Here is a 25789-nt window from a genome sequence, read left to right as displayed (position 1 = left end):
ACCCTTAAGCTTTAAACACCAACAGAGTAAAGATTGTGAATAAATTAGAGCTCTCCGTTTCCTGCGATTGTTACAGCACAGGGGAAGCCTTTATCAATGCAGAGGTGCGTAAAAAGGGCAAGGCCTCCATTTGATTATTACTATAAACTAGTTGTGTTTAAATTGCACCGTGATTTTAAAAGATTTTGTCATGTTGCCCTTAACAACAACCTTGTGAGGCAGGCAGGGCACTTTTGCTCGCATTTTACTGGTGCGTGCTTAGAGACCCATGGGCTGGATCGAGAAAATACCTGCCCTCGGATCCATTTCCATGTACTGCGAAATTGCTTTGAGATCTTTTATGGTCAGCCAAAGAAGGGACGCGGGTGGTGCTGTGGGTTAAACCACAGAGCCTAGGGCTTGCCAATTAGAAGGTCGCCGGTTCAAATCCCCACAACGGGGTGAGCTCCCGTTTCTCGGTCCCTGCTCCTGCCAACCTAGCAGTTTGAAAGCACGTCAAAGTGCAAGTAGATAAATAGGTACCACTCTGGCGGGAAGGTAAACAGCGTTTCCGTGCGCTGCTCTGGTTTGCCAGAAGCGGCTTAGTCATGCTGTCCACATGACCCGGAAGCTGTACGCCGGCTTCCTCGGCCAGTAAAGCGAAATGAGCGCCGCAACCCCAGAGTCGGCCACGACTGGACCTAATGGTCAGTGGTCCCTTTACCTATGGGTAGACAAAGAAATGATGCACAGAGAGGGAGCATGCTTTGTGTGGCATGGCATATGTGGAAAAGGATAAGCGAAGCCGGGCTTTCCTCAGCAGATGCTAAGCTGCAGAGATGCTCTTCCATTTACCTCTGTGCAAATGGAGGATTACGAACCAGCTGTGGGTTTGTGGGTTCTTGCCTTAAGGAGCGTAACGAGGGAAACTCTTATACGGTGGGTGTGCAGCATTGATCAGGCGTCTCATTCGGAAATGGATAATCAAGGACAGCATCGTTACTATACTGAGTGGGAGCTTTGCCATTTTCCTGTGGGTTTTTGGAGAGTATTGCAGAACCTTTGGGAGTAGACCCTCCCCCTGGACAGCAAGCAATGTCCAATCAAGAAGAAGAGAAGAAGAAGAGTTTGGATTTGATATCCCTCTTTATCACTACCCGAAGGAGTCTCAAAGCGGCTCACAATCTCCTTTCCCCTCCTCCCCCACAACAAACACTCTGTGAGGTGAGTGGGGCTGAGAGACTTCAGAGAAGTGTGTCCGGCCCAAGGTCACCCAGCAGCTGCATGTGGAGGAGCAGGGAAGCGAACCCGGTTCACCAGATCACGAGTCTACCGCTCTTAACCACTACACCACACTGGCTCTCATTGATTCACTTAGGACAGGGTGGGGAAAAATTGACTTGGAACCCCCATTAGACAGGAAATCAGAAGAGTTTTGCACTGCAATTTCATTTCCCCCGCCCCATATAAAATTTATTGTGATGTGGTTGTATATCACAGGTAGAGGCAGCAATGCTCCTGAAAGCCCATTGTTCTTTTGCTCGGATTCTGCTTGAGGATGCTGAACTATGGTCCTTTGACTTGATCCAACAGCACACTTCCCAAGTTCATATGACCTCCCCTGTAATAGACAGTGTAATATAATAACAATAATAATTTATTGTTTATTATTTATACCCCACCCATCTGGCTGGGTTTCCCCAGCCACTCTGGGCAGCTCCCAACAGATTAAAAACATGATCAAACATTAAAGGCTTCCCTAAAGAGGGCTGCCTTCAGATGTCTTCTATAAGTCAGATAGTTGTTTGTGTTTCCTTGACATCTGATGGGAGGGTGTTCCACAGGGCAGGCGCCACCACCGAGAAGGCCCTCTGCCTGGTTCCCTGTAACCTCACTTCTCACAGTAAGGAAACCGCCAGAAGGTCCTCAGCCAGGCTGAACGATGGGGGTGGAGACGCTCCTTCAGGTATACTTGGCCGAGGCCATTTAGGGCTTTAAAGGTCAGCACCAACACTTTGAATTGTGCTCAGAACGTACTGGGAGCCAGTGCAGGTCTTTCAGGACCAGTGTTATATTGTCTTGGCAGCCACTTCCAGTCACTAGTCTAGCTGCCACATTCTGGATTAGTTGTAGTTTCCGGGTCACCTTCCGAGGTAGCCCCACGTAGAGCGCAAGCGAGAGATAACTAGAGCATGCACCATTCTGGTGAGACAGTCCATGGAGTGGTATTGATCAGCTGGTATTATTTCAGTTGAAACTTACAAGCCCAACTCAGACATCTTCACACTTTCCTGCACAGTCAGGTCATAACAAATAATATGACCACCAGCTAGGTAAAAGGTAAAGGGACCCCTGACCATTAGGTCCAGTCGTGGCCGACTCTGGGTTTGCGGTGCTCATCTCGCTTTATTGGCCGAGGGAGCCAGCGTACAGCTTCCGGGTCATGTGGCCAGCATGACTAAGCCACTTCTGGCAACCAGAGCAGTGCACAGAAATGCTGTTTACCTTCCCGCCGGAGCGGTACCTATTTATCTACTTGCACTTTGATGTGCTTTCAAACTGCTAGGTTGGCAGGAGCAGGGACCAAGCAACGGGAGCTCACCCCGTCGCGAGGATTTGAACCGCCGACCTTCTGATCGGCGAGTCCTAGGCTCTGTGGTTTAACCCACAGCACCACCCACGTCCTTTAACCACCAGCTAGTTCCTCAAAATTGGTACGTGCAAAAAACAGACGTGCAGCGGGTGGTTTTTAACGTTCCCCATTTTACATTGCATGCAGAAGTTCCTGGATTCAGCCCCCAGCATCTTCAGGTACCCCAGCATCTTCCCCTACCTGAAACCTTGGGGAGGCAGTCAGTCCAGACAATCTAAGCTTAGATGGACTACCGGTTAGACTCAGGAGAAGGCAGGTTTTTTTTCTAAAAATGCTCCTGGAAAAGAATGTGTTGTTTCTACTTTTTTTTTTTTTTTTTTTTTGCAAAAGAAGTTTTCCAGCACTTTCCCTTTTTTACCAAAAAATTAAAAGAAATTCAGCCAACGCTGCCTTGTGTGAGGAATTCGATGCAGCGATTTGCAAATATCCTCTTTGTTTCTCCTTTAAGTGTCTCCCTCTCCAGCTTCCAAGATGAATAATGGTTTGGATGATAATAACTACAGATTTTGTTGTTGTTGTTGGAGACGAAAGTGCTTGGGGGCACTGGGTAGTATTGTTCTGTGCTTGGATGCAAGTTTCCTATTGTCAAATCTAAAGGAGACAAAACAAAACTAGTCTCCTCCCCCCCTCCCCAAGCCTTTGAGCCAAGCGACCTCAGAGTTCAGCATGTGTCTTTCTTAGCAAACATGACCTTTAAATGAGAGAGCATCTGGGACCAATGATTTCTTCGCCAGACAAAAGAAACGCAGGCGGGTTTCAGAAACATAATGCTTCTGACCGCCTGGGCTCTCTCCGGTGAAACATCCCTGGACTTACAGCAGGGGCCGCTGCTGCATTGTGTGCTTTTTTAAAAAAATAAAAATAAAAATCGAGAGTTCAGGAGCGGGGATGGATGATAAAGGCCATCTATTTTCTTCTAGCCCAGCAATGCCTGTAAAAAAAAAAAAAAAGAATAGAAAAAGTAGCCCTGTTTTAACTGTTGATAGCATCCGTTTCCTTGACGGAAAGTGACAGCAGGAAGGTTCAAGCGATCCCAAAGGAGCCGCAAGTTTCTGCTCGTAGGATATGACGGTGCTCAGCGTTTGCTAAACATTTTGCACAGACAAATCCCCCGTGCAAAGATAAAATTAAAAAATGACTCATATCTCTCCACTGCTTTCCTTTTTGTTTTTGAGGAAGACCTGAGCAGGAGAGGTGGTGGGAAATTACCAGAATAAGGCAAAGAGGTAGTTGAGGTTTCTCTACCTGACATTTACTTCCATCTCTGAGGAGGCGCAGGAAGAAGGACCCTTTACCCTACAGCTTCCTCTGCACTTCATCCCAGTGTTGCACTTGTAGAACAAAGCAAGGAGGAGGATGGGGACAAAACTAGAACTAATTTGGCTCTACCTTCCATTGGCTCCTGATTAGGAGAGGTTGTGTCTCTCTGTGTTTCAGCCTATATCCAGGGCCGGCCCACACATAAGGCAAGGTGACTTGGCTGCCTCAGGTGGCAGGATCCACAGGGGCATCAGATCCAGCCTCCAAGGAGTGCACCATCTGCCGCAGTTGCTGTGGCATTGAGAGCTGCGGCAAGCTCCTTGGGGGCCGGATCTGCCAACTATAGTGGCCTCTTGGCAAAGAGTGTGGGAATGTTGCAGACACTAGGAGAGGATATATTGATTTAATAGTATCCTTCCTAACTCATGCTTGTGAGTCAGCAGCAGAGTGCATTCTCCAATATATAGCAGGAAGCTCGTTGGTAGATTTGTTTGAATCTCTTTACTTAAGCAATCCAATCTGGCTTTGTTCAGATTGGGTTTTGTTCCTGGGAAGTCCCCTTTTATCCCTCCTAAAAAGAATAAACACACAATAAAGGTAAAGGGTATAGGGATCCCTGACCATTAGGTCCAGTCGTGACCGACTCTGGGGTTGCGGGCTCATCTCGCTCTATAGGCCGAGGGAGTTGGTGTTTGTTCGCAGACAGCTTCCGGATCATGTGGCCAGCATGACTAAGCTGCTTCTGGCGAACCAGAGCAGCACACGGAAACACCGTTTACCTTCCCGCCAGAGTCGTACCTATTTATCTACTTGCACTTTGACGTGCTTTTGAACTGCTAGGTTGGCAGGAGTAGGGACTGAGCAACAGGAGTTCACCCCGTCGCGGGATTCAAACCGCCGACCTTCTGATCAGCAAGTCCTAGGCTCTGTGGTTTAACCCACAGCGCCACCCGTGTCCCAGAAAGACACAATAGTCTTCTTTTAAAAGTATAACAAGAAGTTTACTCACATTCAGTTCACAGTTGGATCCTTGAAGGCAAGCTTTTGCTTAGAGTTACAGAAGAGGGTTTGAGTTCATCCCATATGAGAACTCATCCCACATGCAGTCCAAGAGAAGTACATGGAAGAAGAAGAACGATGGCTGTGTGATCAGCCCCTTTTATAGGGTCTCCCAGAGTCACACCCACCTACCTGGTCACAGACAGGGGAACGAAGCTCCAGACCAGGTTTGACAGGAAGTCTCATTCTGGCTAGAGTAACACCCCCTGCTTGTCCACTCTGGGCAAACAGGAAGTATTGTATTTGACTGCTTATGTTACATCCCACAAAGAAGAAGAAGAAGAAGAGTTTGGATTTGATATCCCGCTTTCTCACTACCCTAAGGAGTCTCAAAGCAGCTAACAGTCTCCTTTCCCTTCCTCCCCCACAACAAACACTCTGTGAGGTGAGTGAGGCTGAGAGACTTCAGAGAAGTGTGACTAGCCCAAGGTCACCCAGCAGCTGCATGTGGAGGAGCGGGGAAGCAAACTCGGTTCACCAGATTACGAGTCTACCGCTCTTAACCACTACACCACACTGGCTCTCAGAAGAGAGAGGAGGTGTTGCTGATCTTCTCCCACCCTTGCTTCCAATGTAGATCCGCACTCACCCCATTTTTCCTCTGGCCTCAGTCACCACTGACTTGTGCATCCCCCCAGCCCAGAATGGAACATGACCCCTGAACCATCAAAGGCTGCCACCCCTCGCTCCAGAAGAAAGACACTGTGTGATAGGAACACTGTGTGATAGGAACCTTTTACCAACCACACCATTGATCTACCCAGCTCAGTGTTGTCTACACTGACTGCCAGCAGCTCTCCAGCTTTTCAGGCCAGGCCAGCTTGCCAGCCCTACCTGGAGCTGCCAAGGGTTGAACTGGAGATGTTCTGCATGCAGGCCAGATGTTCTTCCACTGAGCTAAGGCCCTTCCCCGGTGACTTTGAGCCCTGGTGGAAACAACCCTGGACTTCCTTCCGACATGATGGAGTGTTGGGGCCTGCTGCCTTTGCAATGAGCAAAGTGATGAGATGTCTATTAAGCTGTTCATTCATCATAGCGTGAATCAGCAGTGCCTGGTAGTCTTGCTGGAGGCAGAGCGCTGTAGCAACAGATAACTTTCAGAATGGTTGACTTGTAATTAGTCTTGTGAATGAAATATCAAGGGGTGTGGGAAAACAGAAGCTTGCCAGACAGGCTTTGGGACTTGGTGTGGACTCTCTTTCTTTCTTTCTTTCTTTCTTTCTTTCTTTCTACCTACCTAACTCTTGAGTTCGCAACATGTAGTCATTAAACATTGATACCAAATTGCCCAGAGTAGCTGACTCAGGCATTGTTAGCCTCTGCCTCAGAAAAGCAGGGTCTGGGCTTACACAGTCTAGCTTGTTAATCCTTCATTCCTTTGGGGCAGGTTATTGCCTTATGGGCAGCCTAATGTCTGAAGCCAGAAAAGGGGAGATCCTTGCCCCGGCTTGGTTGAATGACCCTTGGAAATTCATGTTTTGCTTTTGCTTCTTGGGAGCAAATACTGCCATGTCTAATCTCTTGCATCTGTTATTATTGTTTCCCCTACTGTTGTTAGGTGGTTAAAGGTAGAGGGTAGAGTAGTAGAACATGTGTTTTGCAAGCAAAGAGGTCCCAGCGACAGAGCTCAGGATCTCCAGCTGAAAAGAACGAGGTAGGGAGTGGTGGCAAAGGCCCCTCTCTGGAACCTGGAGAGCAAAATAGACCAGGGGTGGGAAACCTGGGGGCCTGATTGGGCTACGAGGCCATTTGGGCCAAGCCTGGGGTCACCTGGGGTCATTACAGAGGTGGGGCAAGTAAGGATGTGACTGGGCCAAAGGAGGTTTGCTGCAGTGAGCTGATCACCCAAACAGGCAAAAAAAAGTCTCCTGGTGTCATTTTTTTTAAATAATTAGTGGGGTTTTTAAGGATTTTCTTGTGCTATAAACAGGGGGGAGTACATCTTTCATCTCCACTTTCAGTTTATTGAGTCTTTTTTCACAGTTCATTTACATGTAGTGAGAGATGCTTTCATCATGGTCATCTTGCGATTTGGGGGAAAGAGAAGGGAGGGAGAGATGGAGGTTGTTCTTTGGTTCTGTTGCATAATGTTAGTGTAGGGGTTTGTGCCAGCATCACTGCGAGAGGTTAGGGCAGTGGTGGCCAAACTCGGCCCTGCAGATGTTTTGGGACTACAATTCCCATCATCCCTGACCACTGGTTCTGTTAACTAGGGATGGTGGGAGTTGTAGTCTCAAAACATCTGGAGGGCCGAGTTTGGCCACCGCTGGGTTAGGGGGGTCCAGTGCTTGGCTGGTTGATTTCAGCTGGTTCCAGTGTAGCTTGCTTCTACGTAACTAGACACCGGAAGGACCTGTCAGGAGTGACCATAGACCACTGGTACCCAAATGCCCCCCAATGACATTGTGGTGTCATGTGATTGACAGGCGAGTGGCCTGCCCACAATTCAGCTTTGGCTCTTGGGTGAGATACAGATCAGCCCACCAGCCAGATCCACCTCCCCGTTCCTGGAGTAGACAATTCTCAGAGCAGGCATTCCAGGTGGACCAATGACTAGGCTCTACACAAGACTGGAGCTTATATCCATAGGTGAAGCCAGCTTTCTCACATCGGAGCCAGATATCAGGCAAAAGGGGAGAGGTTTGCGTCAAGATACGTATCTAGCCATGAGATGACTGGCTGGAGCTCTATTGCCCAAAAGCACCTGGGGCTTCAGCAACTGAAGATCATGGAATCACAGAATTATAGAGTCTGTCCAACCGCCTTCAGTGCAGGAATCACATTTAACGAATCCCTGACAGATGACCATCCAACCTCTGCTTAAGAAAGCTCCTACGAAGGAGAGCCCACCGCCTCCCAAGGTGGTCTGTTCCACTGTCAAACAGCTCTTACCATCAGAAAGTTCTTCCTAACATTTAAGAAGATGACATCTACAATAATACAGTGGTACCTCGGTTGTCTAAAGCAGTGTTTCCCAACCGGTGTTCCGCGGCACACTAGTGTGCCGCGATATGTTGCCTGGTGTGCCGCAAGCGAGTCCAAAAAAGGTTGGGAAACACTGGTTTCTCTTTCAAAAAGGAAACGTGGGTTAAAGCGGCAACGCCGCCTCCCACTCACTTCGGTATTCGGGCCAGCCATAGAGGTGCCGAGGGGCAGAGCGCCCGGGCCAATGGCGCTGTCTTATTGACCGGAACTTCCGAGGTGAGCGTGCGGTTGGCCGCTCTAGGCTTTCCCCGCCCCTTCTCTCTCGGCGGCGCCTGGACTTGCGAGGAGAAGCCGGAAGCCGCGGGACTCGGGGCCACTCGGGTCTCCGTCTCCCTCGCCTGCCTCCTCTCCATGGCACCGGGCAGCGGGGGACCCGCCAGTCCCCGGAGCCGCCTCCGCAGCGGGACGGCAGCAGCGGCGACGGTGGAGCGGAGGCGGCGCCGAGGAGAGCGGTGACGCCGCCTCTGCCGCTCCCGCCGCTGCGCCTCCTCAGGCCCGGCCTGGGCGCCCTCCGCCATGGGCTCCCTCTTCCGCAGCGAGGCGATGTGCCGGGCGCAGCTCTTCCTCCAGGCGGGCTCGGCCTACGAGTGCCTCAGCGCCCTGGGCGAGCGCGGCCTCGCCCACTTCCGAGACGTGAGTTGAGGCGCGCCTGCATTTGGTGCTTCATGGAATTGATACGCTGCTTGATTGTCGGGTGGGGGGGGGGCGTGCCGAGAAGGAACCCTTCAAAGCGGTTTACAAAAAAACAGAACAATGAAATTATCACTTTTTAAAAAACAACTATAACTTTCTCTTCTTCCCCAACCCTTGTCGTTGGAGGAGTCCCTCAGTCCCTCGCTTTGCTGCCTCCTCCCCCCCCACCCCTAAAGCTTGGAGGTTCCCCGGCAAGGGGGAGGGAAAAAAATTGAAAGTTACACTTTCGTGCGTCCCTCCCGGCGTGACGCTGCGCGCTGACGTCACGGGGCTGTAATGGTGGTGTGCCTCGATATTTTTTTTCATCAAACAAGTGTGCCTTTGCCCAAAAAAGGTTGGGAAACACTGGTCTAAAGTAATCCATTCCGGAAGACCGTTCGACTTCTGAAACATTTGACAAACGAGGCACAAAGGGTGGTCTGCAAAGTCAATGGAGAAAATTGGGGGGGGGGCACAGAGGAAGCCGTTCGACTTCCGAGACGCATTTGAAAACGGAAGCATTTACTTCTGGGGTTTCATCATTCGAAAACAGAAACGTTCAGGTTCCAAAATGCTTGAAAACCGAGGTACCACTGTACTATGGTTCTTATATTTATAACATGCCTTGGTCGGCAGTGGCTGAAGAAGATCAAGCCTTGCACACAGTCTTGGAGTTTCAAGAATCGTTATTGCTCATGAACGAACACTTTAAATATCCAGGAAACAGGTGGAGTAGTTAAAGTGCCCCTTACCTTCTCATTGTGGAGCAAACCTCAGGCCACTTTTCCTCGCCTAAACCCATTCTGTTTACATTTCCGGAATTTTAACGGTAGGCAGAAGGAGTTTTGATCTCAATAATTCCATTGTAATTCTTCCAAGAGGTGGGGAGGAAGAAGAAGAAGACGGCAGAGTTTTTGGTCAAAAGCTTTGTTTTGTGTGCTAGGAGTAGCGGAAAAGAGGAAGCTGCTTTATCTGTGATCTCCCGAGTTACTGAAGAGAATCTGCAGTTTATTCTGACACTGATGGAATGCATCCTGGGGAGCTTTGATGCGTATCAGTTAAAGAACTACCTTCATGGTTGCTGTACTTTCTAAGTCCACATAAAGCCCTGGGGGAGGCGGGGGGATAACGCTTTAGAAAATGCAGTACATCTCCTCCCGTCAATGTGTTACAAGTACCAAGTATGGCTTTTGTAGTTTTAGGCTGGAGGCAAATGAGGCAGGGGACCCTGGAGCCCTTCAGATGTCCTGGGGCTACCACTCTGACCACTGGACATGCTGGCTGCAGGGGCTGATGGGAGCTGGAGTCCATCTGCAAGGCCAGATTCTCCAATGCTGGTCCAGTCCACATGCCAAACAATATCATAGTGTTGTAAGCAAAAAATGGCTTATCTTCTGAGTTTACTCCAATAAAACTCAGAGATGAGAGGAGTTAGGAGTCCATTGTTGTTTATTGCAAAGCAGTAGGTTACAGTCGAATCTTTTCAAGGATTTATAAAAGGGACATGGGTGGTGCTGTGGGTTAAACCACAGAGCCTAGGACTTGCCGATCAGAAGGTCGGCAGTTTGAATCCCCACGACGGGGTGAGCACCCGTTGCTCGGTCCCTGCTACTGCCAACTAGCAGTTCAAAAGCACGTCAAAGTGCAAGTAGATAAATAGGTACTGCTCCAGCGGGAAGGTAAACAGTGTTTCCGTGCACTGCTCTGGTTCGCCAGAAGTGGCTTAGTCATACTGGCCACATGACCTGGAAGCTGTACGCTGGCTCCCTCAGCCAATAAAGCGAGAGGAGCGCCGCAACCCCAGAGTCAGCCATAAGTGGACCTAATGGTCAGGGGTCCCTTTACCTTTACCTTTTTACCATAACTTCTCTATTAGAAGCATATTCAAGGATTTATAGAGGTTTACTTTATCACATTCATTATGGCCCTTTGGGCCACTACCAGAATAGGGCACACACCTCTCCGTCCACATATTGCACCAATAATAACATGTGAAAAGGAGCAATTTCCCAGGAGATACGTTCAGAGGTGGGTAGGGATGCCAGACTATTCTGGCAAAAGCTGTAATTGCCAATGTTAACTTATTCCTCCTATGTCCAGAATGGAACTAAATCCAGCGAACTCTAGGATTCAATCAGATTTCCCAAGGGCTACAATGAGGCTTCCTCCCTTTTGTTTTGAGAGCTAATCATGTTTGGGCTTAAGCATGAAGTGTGCCTCTGCTTTGAATGCAGAGGAAATTGGTGTCCAAAAATAAAACATCTGGGCAAAGTTTGTATTAGGTGCAGGAGGGCTTGTGAATTAACACCAGACTGCGCCATCTGAAGGATAGCATAATGAAAATGCTTCTATGTTTTTTCTACAATGGTATTTGGCCCAATGGAAGATGTGTTAACATTTATTCTTGGACCAATATTGGAACAATAACTTACGTTCTTGTGCTGGTTTGTTTGTTTGTTTTTACCCTTCCCGCCTCCCCACTTTAGTCTCAGGACTTACAAATGGTCTAAAATCCATATTTAATTAGATGCTGGAGGAAAGATAATTGCAAGGGCCTCTGTAGAAGCAATGTGAAAATTATATCTCAATTTCTTCCCCATCTTCTGCATCTAAGATACAGTTTGCTTGTGAGGCATTAATAATTTTAACGGCTGCACAAACAAAGGCTGATTTTAATAGGAATTCAAAAAGTTGCAGGCAACTTCGCACGTGCAAAGCAAAGAGCTTGGGTAGGGGGATTGACCACTTGCAACATGACTGGGGTGTGTGTGTTGTTTTTTAATTATTCGGCTAAACTGATTTTGCAAACGCTCAAAGATTCGAAACAAAATTAGTTTCACTTCCTGTACCACTGAGCAGAGTTTTTCTGAGATCTTGCCTGTCTTGTGGATCACTTCACAAGTGGGACTCGTGTGTTCATTAATCTTGGTCGTACAATGACCCCGAGAAATAATTTGTTGCCTTGGCAAGTCTTCTTCCTCTCTGGGCTTCACAGACTTCCTCCTCCCTTCCTCTTTTTAATTGCACATTTGCCAAAAGGAAGAGAGAATGCAGACATGTTAGCAGCACAAGTGGGAAGAATAGTCTTGTTTTAAAAATAATAATAAAATAACTTTTCTACCATGTTTCTTGAAAGTGAGCAAGGCACTAGAGAGAGATAAAAAGTTCTGATAGGGCAAGGGCAGTTTTAAAGCAAAGCAGTGAATCAAAGGTGTTCAAAGTATCTGCAGCAAAGTGGTCCTCTGGCTGTGGAATGCTCTCCCCAGAGAAGCACACCTGGCCCCAGCCCTGTCAGCTTCCCTTCACCAGGATAATGCATTCCTCTTGGCCCTAAATTGTACTCTGGTGTGATATATGACCTGCTTTTGCTGTCATTTAGTGGGTAGAGGTGGGATATTCTCCCCCCCTTTTTTGTTCTTCTTGTATTGAACACCTATCTATATCTATACAGTGGTACCTCAGGTTAAGTACTTAATTTGTTCCAGAGGTCCGTACTTAACCTGAAACTGTTCTTAACCTGAAGCACCACTTTAGCTAATGGGGCCTCCTGCTGCTGCTGCTGCGCCGCCAGAGCACGATTTCTATTCTCATCCTGAAGCAAAGTTCTTAACCCAAGGTAATATTTCTGGGTTAGCGGAGTCTGTAACCTGAAGCATATGTAACCTGAAGCGTATGTAACTCAAGGTACCACTGTATCTATGTCTATATCTATATCTAATTATCATCATTTATTTATTTCTAGGTACCTGATTTTAAATACCTGAGAAGGGATTGGAATTTGTTTATAAAATTATGTAACCCCCTCGGGGATTTTTGTAGAAAGCCATGAACCAATGCAATAATAATTTTAGTGGGTTGCATCCTACATAGCCCTAAGTAGTGAATGTTATGTCAGTATTATTATTATTATTATTATTATTATTATTATTATTATTATTATTATTCCCATCTGACTGGGTTGCCCTGGCCACTTTGTGCAGCTTCCAAAAACTAAAACACACTAAGACATCAAACATTAAAAGCTTCCCTATACAGGGCTGCCTTCAGATGTCTTCTAAAAGTTTTGTGGTTCTTCATCTCTTTGACATCTGATGGGAGGACGTTCCACAAGGCAGGTGCCACTACCAAAAAGGCCATCTGTCTGGCTCCCTGTGACTTAACAATGAGGAAACAAAGCAGAAGGCCTTCGGAGCTGCATCTCAGTGTCCGGGCTGAACGATGGGGGTGGAGATGCTCCTTCAGTTATCCAGGCCAAGGCTGTTTAAGGCTTTATAGGTCAGCACCAACACACTTAATTGTGCTGTTTGCCCAGTGGAACATTCTCTCCTGGTGCACCCCCTAAATGTGCTCTAGGGCTTACCACAACCTGCTCAGATTTCAGAAGGAGGTTGAGCTTCTTTCTACTTCTTCTAACCTTGGTCTTCATCCAGCTGGGCATATTGATACTTAATTCTTGATCAGTGTCCCTCTTTGGGTTACAGTTCTTGTTTTCACTCGCTCAACTCTGTTCACTATTAGCGGGAATAAAATAAAGCACTCAGGAGAGAAGTCTTATATTTGGACAGTGGAACAGACAAGACCTTTATAAATCGAGACCATTTTCTGCCCAACCAAGGCTCTTCGGGGAACGGCTGGCTTTACGTTCAGAATCTTAAGTTAAAGCAAGCGGTGAGGATACCTTCTCTTTGTCCCGCGGTGGTGAAACTTGGCTAGTAAAATACAGCCATGCTGAGGTCTGAGAGGGCTGAATTGAAATGGCCACTGATGTCACGTACGATAAGTGGAGCAATAAGTCAACATTTATGCATGTGTTGTGTGGCTTATGCACAGAACAGGATGAGCGAAGCCAGGTTTTCCTCAGCAGATGCTAAGCTGCAGAGATGCTCTTCCATTTACCTCTGTGCAAATGGAGGATTACGCAAATGTGTGCTTGGGGTTCTTGCCTTAAGGGGCGCAACGAGGGAAACTCTTATACGGCGGGTGTGAAACATTGATATTGGTCAGACATCTCCTTCAGAACTGGATAATCAATAAGAGTGCCAGTTTTATACAGAGTGGAAGCCTTATGATTTCCCTGTGGCTTTCAGAGGGAATCCCAGAATCCTTGGTTATTATTTATTTGTTTCTTGTGTATCTGATTTTAAATGGTTGACAAGTGCTTGGAATTTTTATCACATCCTGTAAGTCACTCGGGCATATTTTGTGAAAAGCCATAATAATAATAATTTGTTGCATCCTATGTGAATGTTCCATCAGCTCAAGGATTCCTGCCTGATGCACCCCCATATCTGCTTTAGGGGTTCCCACTGTTAGAATTCCTGATCTATGATTGCAGTCATGGGATATTTGTCTATCACATGATGGTGTATATTTTGACTCCACAGAGTGGGAAGTGACGAAGACAGGATGTTTGTGTTACTGTGTTCTTTGAAGTGGGACTCTTGTCTTTTGTTCTTTTCTCTTTGCTGTCTGATGCTAGAGAGAGAGGGAACCATGTTGCAGTGCTCCGTGTGTGTTTATATGTAAATAAAGTAGATTAGCCAAAATGCAGAGTCGCTGAGGTCTGTCATGCAAGGTGCGCAAACTCTGCTGATCCCTAAGTGTGCCGGTGTCAGTTGGCATTGGTCGCTGTGATGTTCAGGCTGAAGAAAGCTTATGAAGCTCCCGAACGATCAACCAGGAGGGAGAAAACATGCCAGTCAGGCATGTGTCTCTGCCAGGGACCTACTCAAGTGCAGTCTGAACTCCTGACAACCCCAAATCTATGGAGCAGATCTGGGGAGGGTATGGGTGTGTGTGGAGGGAGGAGCAGGGGCTCTCATTGTGCACGTTCAGCTGTATAGTAGGGGTGCGATCTTTCATGCAAACACTTGTGCACTCACACCAATGTTCACATGTAACGTTGAGCACCCGTACAGTCTGTTTAGAGCGTACCCCCAGTATTTTAGCTGTGGAAATCAACAACTGTGCACTCGTCCACACAAGCACTTGTACATTGTCAAGACAGCTTCTTCACTGTGTTTGGCGCAATGTGTGAATAAGCCTACTCAAAATGCAGGCATATAGAGAGAGCCTGGTGCAGAGCTTCCATTGCCCTTTCCTGGAGCCATATGGCTGAGCTTTGCTCTGTCTCCTTCCTTCACCAAACTCCTGACCTGGATTGTGTAGGTCAAACCCGTTGGGGGAAGGAGGTTGCATTAGATGCCCTTTCACACTTTCCCACCAGCTCTGAGATTCCTTGAAAAAAATGGAATCCTGCTGCAGACACCTTCCATGTTCTTTATGAGATTCTGGGTGGCCGGCTGGTGGTGATAATAATAATAATAATTTATTATTTATACCCCGCCCATCTGGCTGGGTTTCCTCAGCCACTCTGGGCAGCTTCCAACTGAATATTAAAAACAATACAGCATCAGACATTAAAAACCTCCTTAAACAGGGCCTCCTTCAGTTGTCTTTTAGAAGTAAAACAGTTTTTTATTGCCTTGACATCTGCTGGGAGGGCGTTCCACAGGGCGGGTGCCACTACCGAGAAGGCCCTCTGCCTGGTTCCCTGTAACCTCACTTCTCACAATGAAGGAACCACCAGAAGGCCCTCGGAGCTGGACCTCAGTGTCTGGGCAGAACGATGGGGGTGGAGACGCTCCTCCAGGTATACTGGGTCAAGGCCTTTTAGGGCTTTAAAGGCCAGCACCAACACTTTGAATTGTGCTCAGAAGCGTACTGGGAGCCAATGAAGATCTTTCAGGACCGGTGTTACTTTACTGATCACTTTTCTGGCCCTCGGATGCAAAAACCTTGAAAAGCGCTTGATGGATATATTTTTTCCTCCACCACCTCCATACAGTGAGTGGTCACGGCATTGCCTGCAAGGGCGAATCAGGAACACTTGGAAGTTCCTGCATCTCCCCCCTTTTTTTTTTAGTTTTAGGACTCCAGGCATTTGGCTTGCGCACCATGTAAGCCCAGCATTGACACTTTTCAGAGCAGTCTTTTTAAGCCTCCCAGCTGTCAGCGGAAAGAAACTGAATGAGTGTAGTAACTAATTCACAGATGAAAAATGTAATCCCCGCTAATCTAATTCTTGCCCACCATACAGAGATGGCTTTGGTGTAACTGTTGTTGTCATCTCTTATGTGCTGCTTCCATGCTGCTTCCCTGAACAGCCGTAGGGTTTTTTCTAAAAGGCACTTTCTTATTTTAAAAAAAAGCTCCAGCGTGTGCATTTTCAGCCTGACCAACCTCAACAAACATCTCTTCTTCCCCATCCCAGCTGAAAATGGCATTTGCTTGGCTTAGGAACCTAGGAATATCACCTTCTACTGAGTCAGTCCCTTGGTCCAACTCACTCAGTATTGTCAGCAGTATTGGCAGCAGCTCTCCCAAGATATCAGACCAGGAGTCTTTTCCAGCCCTGCCTAGACATGCCCAGATGTGGAACCTTCTGCATGAAAGCAGATGTTCAACCACTGGACCCCATCCCCTGTAGAGTAAGGCCTGTCCCTTGTACCCTTGTTACATGAGGGGAAGATATCTAGGGGCAAGGAGTGAAGCCACCACCACAACCTCCCCAGCAAGACCCAAAACTGTACAGCTATTAAGTGTAGATGCAAAACCAGGCATAGGCAAACTTGGCCCTCCGGATGTTTTGAGACTACAATTCCCATCATCCCTGACCACTGGGCCTGTTAGCTAGGGATGATGGGAGTTGTAGTCCCAAAACATTTGGAGGGCCGAGTTTGCCTATGCCTGTGCCCATACACCTGGCGTGTTGCCTGTCAAGATTGTATTTCTGCCACTAATTCCATTTCTGAATTGCTTTGAGTAAAATACCTTGATGTGTTTTGACAATAAAAGCATCCGCAATAAAAAACACTTGCACAATTTCATATTTAAAATCAATTAAAACCATTTTAAAAAATCATATGTTAAAAAGAAACTTTCATATGTAAAATCAGTTTCAACTCCAATGGAGATGAAGATCTCCACTCAAAAGGCTTGTTGAAAAGGCAAGGTCTTCAGGTGGTACATTCGCTTTACTATTCGCTTGTGTTCCTTTGGTGGTGAGAGAGGTTGGGTGTGGTTGCTTGTTTGTGATTGGCTGTGGCGACCTTTGTTTTCATGTGTGAGTGGGGTGGGTGGGTGTTTTTGAATCAGGTAAGCGATATAGATTCACATGCTGTTGGTGGATTCTTGTCGTCCTGTTGGGCTGTGTATGTGATACCAGGGTGAAGGCATCTTCTTCTATTTGTCCCCGTGTCAGTTTCGGTCTATTGGTTAGCTTTTCTTGTAAGGCTGTTTCCCATACTATTTGATACCATTGGTCCATGCTTACTCCTGACAGGTCTCTCCAATATCTGGCTATGATGTTTCTGGATGCTGAGAGTAGGTAGGTTATGAGCTCTTTATGATGTGAGTGGGCATTATTATCTTGGAAGGTGTTTAGTGGAGCCAGTTCTGGGGTGACTTCTAATACTTGCTTAGTTATTTTGCATATTTCTTGTATGATTGTTGTCCAAAATAGTTGGATTTGGGGGCATTCCCACCACATGTGGAAGTATGTTCCTGTGGAGGTGCATCCTCTCCAGCATTTTGGTGAGGTTCCTGGGTGTGTTAGCGCTGGTTTCCTTGGTATTAGGTACTATCTGTAAGGGAGTTCCAGAGCAAGTTATTTCTTTTTTGCTGATATGGATTTAAAGGGAGGTTTTGTCACGGGGCTGCCAGGGAACGCCTTTGAGGAGCGGAAACAGTCAGAGGGAGTGATGGATGGGGAAGAGGGAGAGAGCCAGGAGGCGGGAAGGCTCTCCGATGCTGAAGCAGAGCCCCAGCACCGCACAGGAAGTTCAGGAACAGACAGAGAGCCTGTCCCCGTGCCGTCTGCTCGGGAAAGGAGAGGGTTAAAACGAAAGGATCAGAGATGTCCCATGAAACTTCCCCGCCTTTTCTGTTGGAGGAGAAGTTGGAGAAAACCACTCCCCAAATCTGAACTGGACAATTTGGATGCATGATCGTAATGTGCTGCTTGTACATATGTAAAATAAAAAACTGTAAATATCTCTCTGAGTGAGCAGAAGGTGCTTATTGTGAAGAGCATACACAAGCCACCACAGGTTTAGACCACATTCTGGTCCACTGAGTGGGGTTAATCTCATAGCCTATGTCGTCCTCCCATTGTTGTTGTTTTTGATTAAGTGTAGGGGAGTTGTGGGATTTTGGAGTAGGATTTTGTACTTTGAAAACCTCCTCCTAACAACAAAGGGACACGGCAAAGAGATGGTACAGAATCACATTTCTTTTTTAAAATTCTCCTGCTCTCTTCTTTCCTTCCCAGGTGCAAGATAAGTTCCGCCTGGATCTCTCTGACGAGGAGGCTGTGCACTACATGCAGAGCCTGATAGATGAAAGTGTCCATGCTCTCTTTGCTGCGATGGTGGAGCAGATCCACAAGTTTGCTCAGGTAAGAACATTAGAAGAGCCCAAAAGTCTTTCTTTTTTTAGGTAGTAGCTGCCAGTAGGTCACTCCTCGCTGAATTAATTTTATTCCTTTAAAAAAAAAAAAAAAAAGCTGTCTGGATACCGTACCTATTCACCCATTCTAACAGTGAATTCCATAAGTCAATCATACAGTGTATAAACTTGAAAATGCAGTTCCCTGTCTGCCCTGAATAATCTTAGTTCTTTATCACCTGAGACACTCAAGCTGATTTGGTTGAGACACACACTCACACACACTCACAAACATGCACACTCTCACTCATCTAAACACAACCATCTAAAAAGCAAAACAGTAGCTTGGGAAGCAGATCACTTCAGAGGATAGCTCAGTTGGTTAGAGCAGTGTTTCCCAACCTTGTGCCTCCAGCTGTCTTTGAACTACAACTCCCATCATCCCTTGCCACTGGTCTTGCTAGTCAGGGATGATGGGAGTTGTAGGCCAAAAACATCTGGAGGCACAAGGTTGGGAAACACTGGGTTAGAGCATGGTGCTGTTAACACCAACGTTGCAGGTTCAGTCCCCGTATGGAGCAGTTGCATATTCCTAAATTGCGGGGGATTGGACTACCGTATTTTTCGCTCTATAAGACACACTTTTCCCCTCCTAAAAAGTAAGGGGAAATATGTGTGCGTCTTATGGAGCGAATGCAGGCGGGAGGCTCTGCTCAGTGCTCCCTTTAAAGAGCCCCGTGGAGCGTGTGTGCGGCTCTTGGGGGCTTTTCCCCGAGGAGGGAGAAAGCCCCCAAGAGTCGCACACACGCTCCGCGCGCTCTTTAAAGGGAGTGGGCTCTTGGGGGAACCTTCATCCCGCTGCCCGGGAGAGGCTTCAGTGGCTATCCCAGAAGCCAGAACAGCAAGAGGCTATCCCTAAAGCCAGATCCCTCTTGCTGTTCTGGCTTCTGGGATTCAGAATATTCTTTTTCTTGTTTTCCTCCTCCAAAAACTAGGTGCGTCTTATGGTCTGGTGCGTCTTATAGAGCGAAAAATACAGTGCATGGTCCTTGGGGTTCCCTTCCAACTCTATGATTCTATATTTCAGAGGCCCTGTGGTCTCCACAGCCCCCTTGCCAAGCTACAGAATTCCAGTCTGCCAGCATTCACAGTGGCAACAGAACTCTTTGTCAAGGTCTCCTGGCTTAGCAATTGGGACAATTGATTCTTTGGCACCCGAGTCAGATTTTGCATTGTAACTCACTGCACATCCCAGCAGGTCTGTGGCAGAGGATCCAGGCGTGCTGTTTTCATTGCGTCTGATTTCTTCCTGTCCAGGAGAAGCTTGTGGCGTAGCCAGAATAGAACACTCTGTCTCTGTCAACTAGGCTATACAGATGAGAATGTCAAGTCACAAGAAAGCAGAGCCACCCAGGGGAGGCAGAGGGCATAGCAAAGAAGATGAGGAGGAATCAGCAGGGCTGGAAGGAATCTCTGATCTGGAGCACAACTGCAGGGGAGGGCATGGTGGTGCCCAGCTTTCAGGACCCTGGACAGGTCATTAGGAGCTGATTGCATGTTCTGAAGGCACCTTGCCCCCAAATGCATTTTTTCTACCTTTTGATCCTTCCTACCATTCCCCAGGTTCCATATGACATGTGTCCCTCAGCTGCGTAATGGGGAGCCTTAAAGAGGCACCCCCATGTGATGAGCAAGGAACTGGAAACCCTGAAGTCCCTGGTTCCTCTGGGGATTCTAGCTCAGAAGTGCTGCATCTAGGATTTCCTAGCCCAGGGCTGTCATGTTCAGGCTCACTTTCTGAGCTGGAATTTGGTGCCTCCAGAGCTCGTGCTGGGTCACCCAACCTGGCTCACCTTGCAAATTTGAGTGCTTCCTGCTCCTCAAGTTCCAGATGGAGACCCCCCAAAGAGGAGAGAAAAACCTGCCTTTACTTCAGGGTCCCATAAGATGCTCTCTAGTGGCACACTACAGCATAGTTAGCTTTCATCTGAATGTGCAGTCATGGTCACTTAGCCTTCTATATCTCAGTCCATGGCAGGAATCTTGGACCAGAGCAACAACACCTAAAGATCCCTGCGGCATCAGACCAAAAGCTTCTCTATACCAGCATCTCATTTCCAGCAATGCCCAACCAGAGACTTCCAGGCAGACCTTAAGTACAGTGTGAGAGCTTTTTCCTGTTGTTTGTCCTCAAACAACTTGTATCTCGAACACTGTGATGTAAACACACAACTGCAGTAACTGGATATGCACATTATTGATATGAAGTGCTGCCCTGTTTTCCCCCTTTTAAAAATGACATTGGCACACCAAAGACCATGGATTAGATCCTAATGGTCAAAAGAAAAAGGCTACCCACAGTCCTCTCCATTTGCCCTCCCCAAGGGTTGGTGGGTGGAAGGTAGCAGATTCTTTTGTGATGGGTTCTCATTTCTCAAGAGTTCTTGTGCCAGCAGCACATTAATGTTCTTTCCAGGTTGGGCTAATAAATCAAGAGTTTTACAGATTTGATCTTGGTCATCCATTTTTGCTTCTTCGTGTTTTATTTTTCCAGTCGGTCTCATTCATTCATAACATTTCACTCCCTCCTTTTGCCAGGAGTTTTACAACTGCAAAACCATTCTGTTATGGTGCAATTGAAAGTTTTCTCAGGCTGTGCTTTGCTAGTACATGAGATCTTCAACTTCCTTCTGTTGTGGTGGTTGCTGCTGCTGCTGCTGTTTTGTTGGTGGTGCTTTTAAAGCATCAGATCTCCAGCATTACTTGCATCTAAGCTCCTGGAATCATCACTTGTCAGTGGAGACTCAGACGGCCTCTGTGGCTAGAAGAGCTTTCTTCCACCCCTGGGTGGTTCACCACTTAGATCCCCTTTTGGACAGAAGTGACTTGTCCTCTGTACTCCATGCTCTGGTAACTTCCAGATTGATTTATTGTAATGTGCTGTAGATGAGGCTGAGCTTGAAGATGACTTGATGTTGGGAGAGTTTGTAGTCCAAGACATACACAGGGCATCAGGATGATGAAGGCAATGACAACTAGTCAACTTGTGTTCATCTTTCAAGGAAGAAGGATGTAGCAGAAGTTTGCTGTACCAGTCCACAGGCTTCAGTTGTTTATTCTTGGGACTGGATATGCTTCCCATGGCTTTCTCCAGGACTTATATTAATTAGGGGCAAAAATAATTGCTGCTTTAAATCCTGTGCAAATTGGCGTGTGACGCTGTTGAAATACAATGGGCTTCTGTAGCCGCTGACATTATTAAAGCCTCTTATCTCAACCGGCGAAACCAGCAGCCCCAGCTATTATTCCAGATCACCACATTTTACGAGGCTCTTTATTTTTTATTTTTTATTTTATTTTCCAGAAGTAAATATATATTATTACTGATGGGTATCGAGTTTAATTAACTGGAAAGCATCAAGTTCCACGTGGCCTCAGTGCTACAGTATGACCAACCATTGACGGTTTCTCATTGGAAGCCCGCCTGCAAGATAATGCAGCCTTTTTAAAAAGCAGAGAGACGCACTACAGCTGCAACAAAGTTTGAAAGTTTGTGGTTGGCACTCTGGCCTGCATGTTGTGCTGGGGATAATAATAACACCCACAACATAACTGGCTGTGTTTAACCATATGAATTCTTTATACAGCATATAAACATACCTCTTTTCACATTATCAAATTAAGAAGACGCAATTAAAGACCAACATTTTGAACAGGAAATACAAATAGCTCAGTTCTTATATATGTAATGTCCAAATAGAAGCTTTTTCGTGTTCCACATAGGGCTTTATGGACACAAGTGTCAGACGCAACAACTTTGAAAAGCAGTGCTTGCAGGAAATGAACTTTTTCTTTGTAATGTTCCACATATGCCTTTGCAAAGTATAGCTGTTGTATGCATGTATCAGACGAAAGATACAAAAGATCTTAACATATGCCTTTGCAAAATATAGTTGTTGTATGCAGGTATCAGACGAAAGTTGTGCTGGGGAGGCATGTGCTTCGAATGGTTAAAACTGAGAGTGGAGAGTTGGGGGAATTGCCATGTGTCCAACTTAGAATGTGAAATCCCTTTATTACAGATTTGTAGAAAAGAGGGCAAAACAGACAGGGGTGTAAATCAGCATCTACACAACTCCTGATTGATGAGGAGTAGCTCAGTCAGTACAGCAGGAAACTCTTAATCTCGAGGTCGTGGGTTCAAGCCCCACTTTGGGCAAAGTATTCCTGCACTGCAGGGAGTTGGTCTCGAATTCAGCATTTCTCAACCTGTGGGTCCCCAGATGTTGTTGGACTACAACTCCCATCATCCCTGAGCTCTGGCCTTGCTAGCTAGGGGTGGTGGGAGTTGTAGTTCAACAACATCTGGGGACCCACAGGTTGAGAAAGGCTGGACTAGGGGGTTTGTGGGATTTTGGAGTAGGATTTTGTACTTTGAAAACCTCCTCCTAACAACAAAGGGACACGGCAAAGAGATGGTATCCGCAATGTACAACTGCATCTCGGCCAGTAAAGGGAGATGAGCGCTGCAACCCCAGAGTCGTTTGCGACTGGACTTAACTGTCAGGGGTCCTTTTCCTTTACCTTTATGGATGTCTTAATGTGGTTGCTTTATTGTGTATTTTAATTGTAGGTAGCTGTATTTTATAACTGGTTTGTTTCAGTTATTTTGCTTGGTGTTTCCTCTTGAAATGATTTCAACAATAGCAACAGCATCAGGGAGAGCCAAAAGTTTCCAACAAATGCAATGGAGGAAACTATTAAAGGATCAGAAGTTTCTTTTTCGTGCTTGGAACACGTGTGCCGAAGAGGCAAGCCACTTCCCAGCTTTCAATGTAAAACTGAATTGCTTTTGTGAGTGATCCCTTGAGAGTGGGGGGAAATATTCAGCTCAGCCCTAGTTTTTCTTTTCTTTTTTCATAGCAAACTTAAACCTGGCTCACAGCACAAGTGCGTGCCTCTGAATACCATTTGGGAATCTCTGCATAAAGAGGTGCTGTGCGCTAGTGTTATTGGGCAAGTCCTGTGCTGTCGCTCCCAATAAAAAAAGTGGGAAACCTGTTGTTAATAATGTTAAATTCTAGTCTCCATCTACCACTCTCTTCATTTTAGTATCGCTGCTGGTTCTTTTCACAGAGAAGAGGTGTCTAAATCTGATTTTGCCATTCCCAAATGAACGGAGCCCAAAACTGATTTGCCGTCTTTGATAGATATTGATAAATTACATCCTCGGATTCGGTTACTTCCCAGAATTATTGGGTTAAGCAGCATTGCAAATGAGGGATGTGTCTGAATGGTTCATTCGACCCAGTTTTACCCATTAGGATTGTAAGACGACCCAAATTAAAAGCCCTGCCAAGTGATTTGTGTGCTTTGCTGGGAGTTCACCAGTTGGCCTGAGTCGCTGTCCCTCAGCCTCATCTCCTCATAATAAAAGCCCTGATGGATCAGACCAAAGGCTATTCCAGCATCCTGTTCTCACAGTGGCCAAGCAGATGCTCCAATGGCAAACCATCAAGCCACAAGAACAGTCTCCACTCTCCAGTTCCCAGCAACTGTTCCTCAGTTCCTCATTCCTCATTCTTGTCGGTGCAGGGAGGCAGATGGCGCTGTGGTCTAAACCACTGAGCCTCTTGGGTTTGCCGATCAGAAGGTCGGCGGTTCAAATCCCTGTGACAGAGTGAGCTCCCGTTGCTCTGTCCCAGCTCCTGCAAACCTAGCAATTCAAAAGCAAGTAGATAAATAGGTACCACTGTGGCGGGAAGGTAAATGGCGTTTCCATGTGCTCTGGTTTCCGTCACAGTGTCTGTTGCACCAGAAGTGGTTTAGTCATGTTGGCCACATGACCCGGAAAGCTGTCTGTGGACAAACGCTGGCTCCCTCAGCCTGAAAGTGAGATGAGCGCCATAACCCCATAGTCACCTATGACTGAACTTAACCATCTACGGGTCCTTTACCTCTCTTTTTTTACCTTACTTGTTGGTGATGTGGAGTTAATAACACAGCTCTACTTCCATAGGTTTATTGCAACAACCACTTTGAGATAAATCATAAGAAGCATTTTGGACTCTTCAATCTGCTACATCAGTGCTAAGTGCCTTGACTTGGTGTACTATGACTTGCACCCCAAGGCCAGAATATGAAAGATCTACAAAATAACTGAGGGCTCAAAGGACAGGGTAACCAAGCAGAAAGGGCTAAGTCCTCTAAACCATGATGACACAAAAACTAGCTTATTATTGAAAGTGTTGGACATTTGCCTTCTCATTTGCCATACAATGTTTATTTTTCACTTCCAGTGAATCTTTTGGTGCAGCAGCACCTCTGGAACTCCCTGCTCATTGACACTAGGCAGGAGTCTTTGCTATGTTGCTTTCACCAGCTGCTAAAACCATTTTGCTTGTTTGTTTGACATATAATTTCATTGTGCAATACTTGTTTAAAGCTGTAGGTTTTAACTGTGTTTTGGTACTTAGATTATGTCTGCTTGCTTTCCAAGTCTGTTGATATTGTTGGTATTTTCTTATCAATATTTTATATTATTTAAAATAAATTGCTTTTAGGGGTGTGGGTGTTAGTACTAACCAATATATAAACCTTGTTAAATTATTATTTTTAAGCCCATTAGATTTTTAATGATGACTTCCCTTGGAAATTAGACACCCGTGCGTGAACACCCACTTGTGGGTTGCCATCCACCTTTCTGAAGTCTTTCAGAACCAGCCCAATAAACGTTTCCCCCCGGTGCAGTTAATCTTGGGGAAGGCAACAAGTAAAGCGACCTACAACATCCAAGCCAAATTGATGCCTTACTTTATGTTTGATTTCTTTCTCTCTTTCCCTCTCTTATTTAGTACTGGAGAAAATGAGCCCCATCAGCTTCTGGAGGAAACCACATGGCTGTGTGTTAAGCTGTTCAAGATGGCACCCAGCAGAGTGTACTGAACATTTTAGCAGCTCAGATAGTTTGCCTCGTCTGGGTTTCCATTAAGACAAGTTCAAGAATGTGTTTTGGTGCCTAGACATTTCCACCATGAAGTTTGGAAAAGAGAGCAGCATCCCTCCAAATGCAAATACTATGAAAAGAAGAATGCGTCATGGCCTTCTAAGTGTTTCTCTACACCTGATGTTGGAGTCAGAAACTGAAGCTTACTACTGCGCTTAACTTGGCTGGTGTCTATAGGAGCACGTGTTACAAAATGTCCATTTTAATTAATGGAAAGAAAAGCATTGTCGAAGCTGTTTATGGACTTGGGAACTGAAGTTTGGGGTTCACTGATAGTACTTGTCCAAATTGTCATTGGGAATAAGCAGCTGTGTGGTTCTTTCTTTTGGCGACAGCTGTCTTCCAAAGTATCAGCAAGAGCCCACCCACAATGGGGGGAAAAAGCTAAATATCACTGATGGTCTTAAAAAGCCCTTAAAGATAGAGAGATTCAATGCTTTCATTCTCTCAATAAAAAATAATGTACATTGACTAAATATTCCAAGACTAATAAATTTCTTTTGATGCAAAGTTCTCTTATTTTATTTATTTATTTTTTTAATGCATTTTTATTGAAGTTATACACAAAAACAGACATATAAGAAAATACAAAGAGAAAATTACAAAGAAAAGAGAGGAAAAAAAACACTCATCCGAAAAAAGAAAAACACACAATCTGAACTTCCTTCCATCCTTTTGATAAGCATCAAATATCTCCTTCCATTACGTATTTGATTTTCAATCTATAG

General features: G+C 46.2%; 1 protein-coding gene across 2 annotated transcripts in view; it reads left to right on the top strand.

Moving 5' to 3' along the window:
- The window catches only part of PIK3C3 (phosphatidylinositol 3-kinase catalytic subunit type 3), a 121005-nt gene extending 95571 nt beyond the window's left edge, over positions 1 to 25434 (top strand). For both annotated transcript variants that reach the window (XM_028748637.2, XM_028748636.2), the window contains 2 exons: positions 17940 to 18065; positions 24910 to 25434. In XM_028748637.2, the coding sequence (XP_028604470.1) occupies positions 17940 to 18065; positions 24910 to 24924 (141 nt within the window). In that variant the 3' untranslated portion in view covers positions 24925 to 25434. The remainder of the gene's footprint in view (positions 1 to 17939; positions 18066 to 24909) is intronic.
- Positions 25435 to 25789: the final 355 nt, after the last annotated feature.

Source organism: Podarcis muralis, chromosome 11 (assembly GCF_964188315.1).
Source record: "Podarcis muralis chromosome 11, rPodMur119.hap1.1, whole genome shotgun sequence".
Lineage (NCBI taxonomy): Eukaryota > Metazoa > Chordata > Lepidosauria > Squamata > Lacertidae > Podarcis > Podarcis muralis.
The sequence above is the reverse complement of the archived record's forward strand: the minus strand, read 5'-3'. Positions and strand labels throughout refer to the sequence as shown.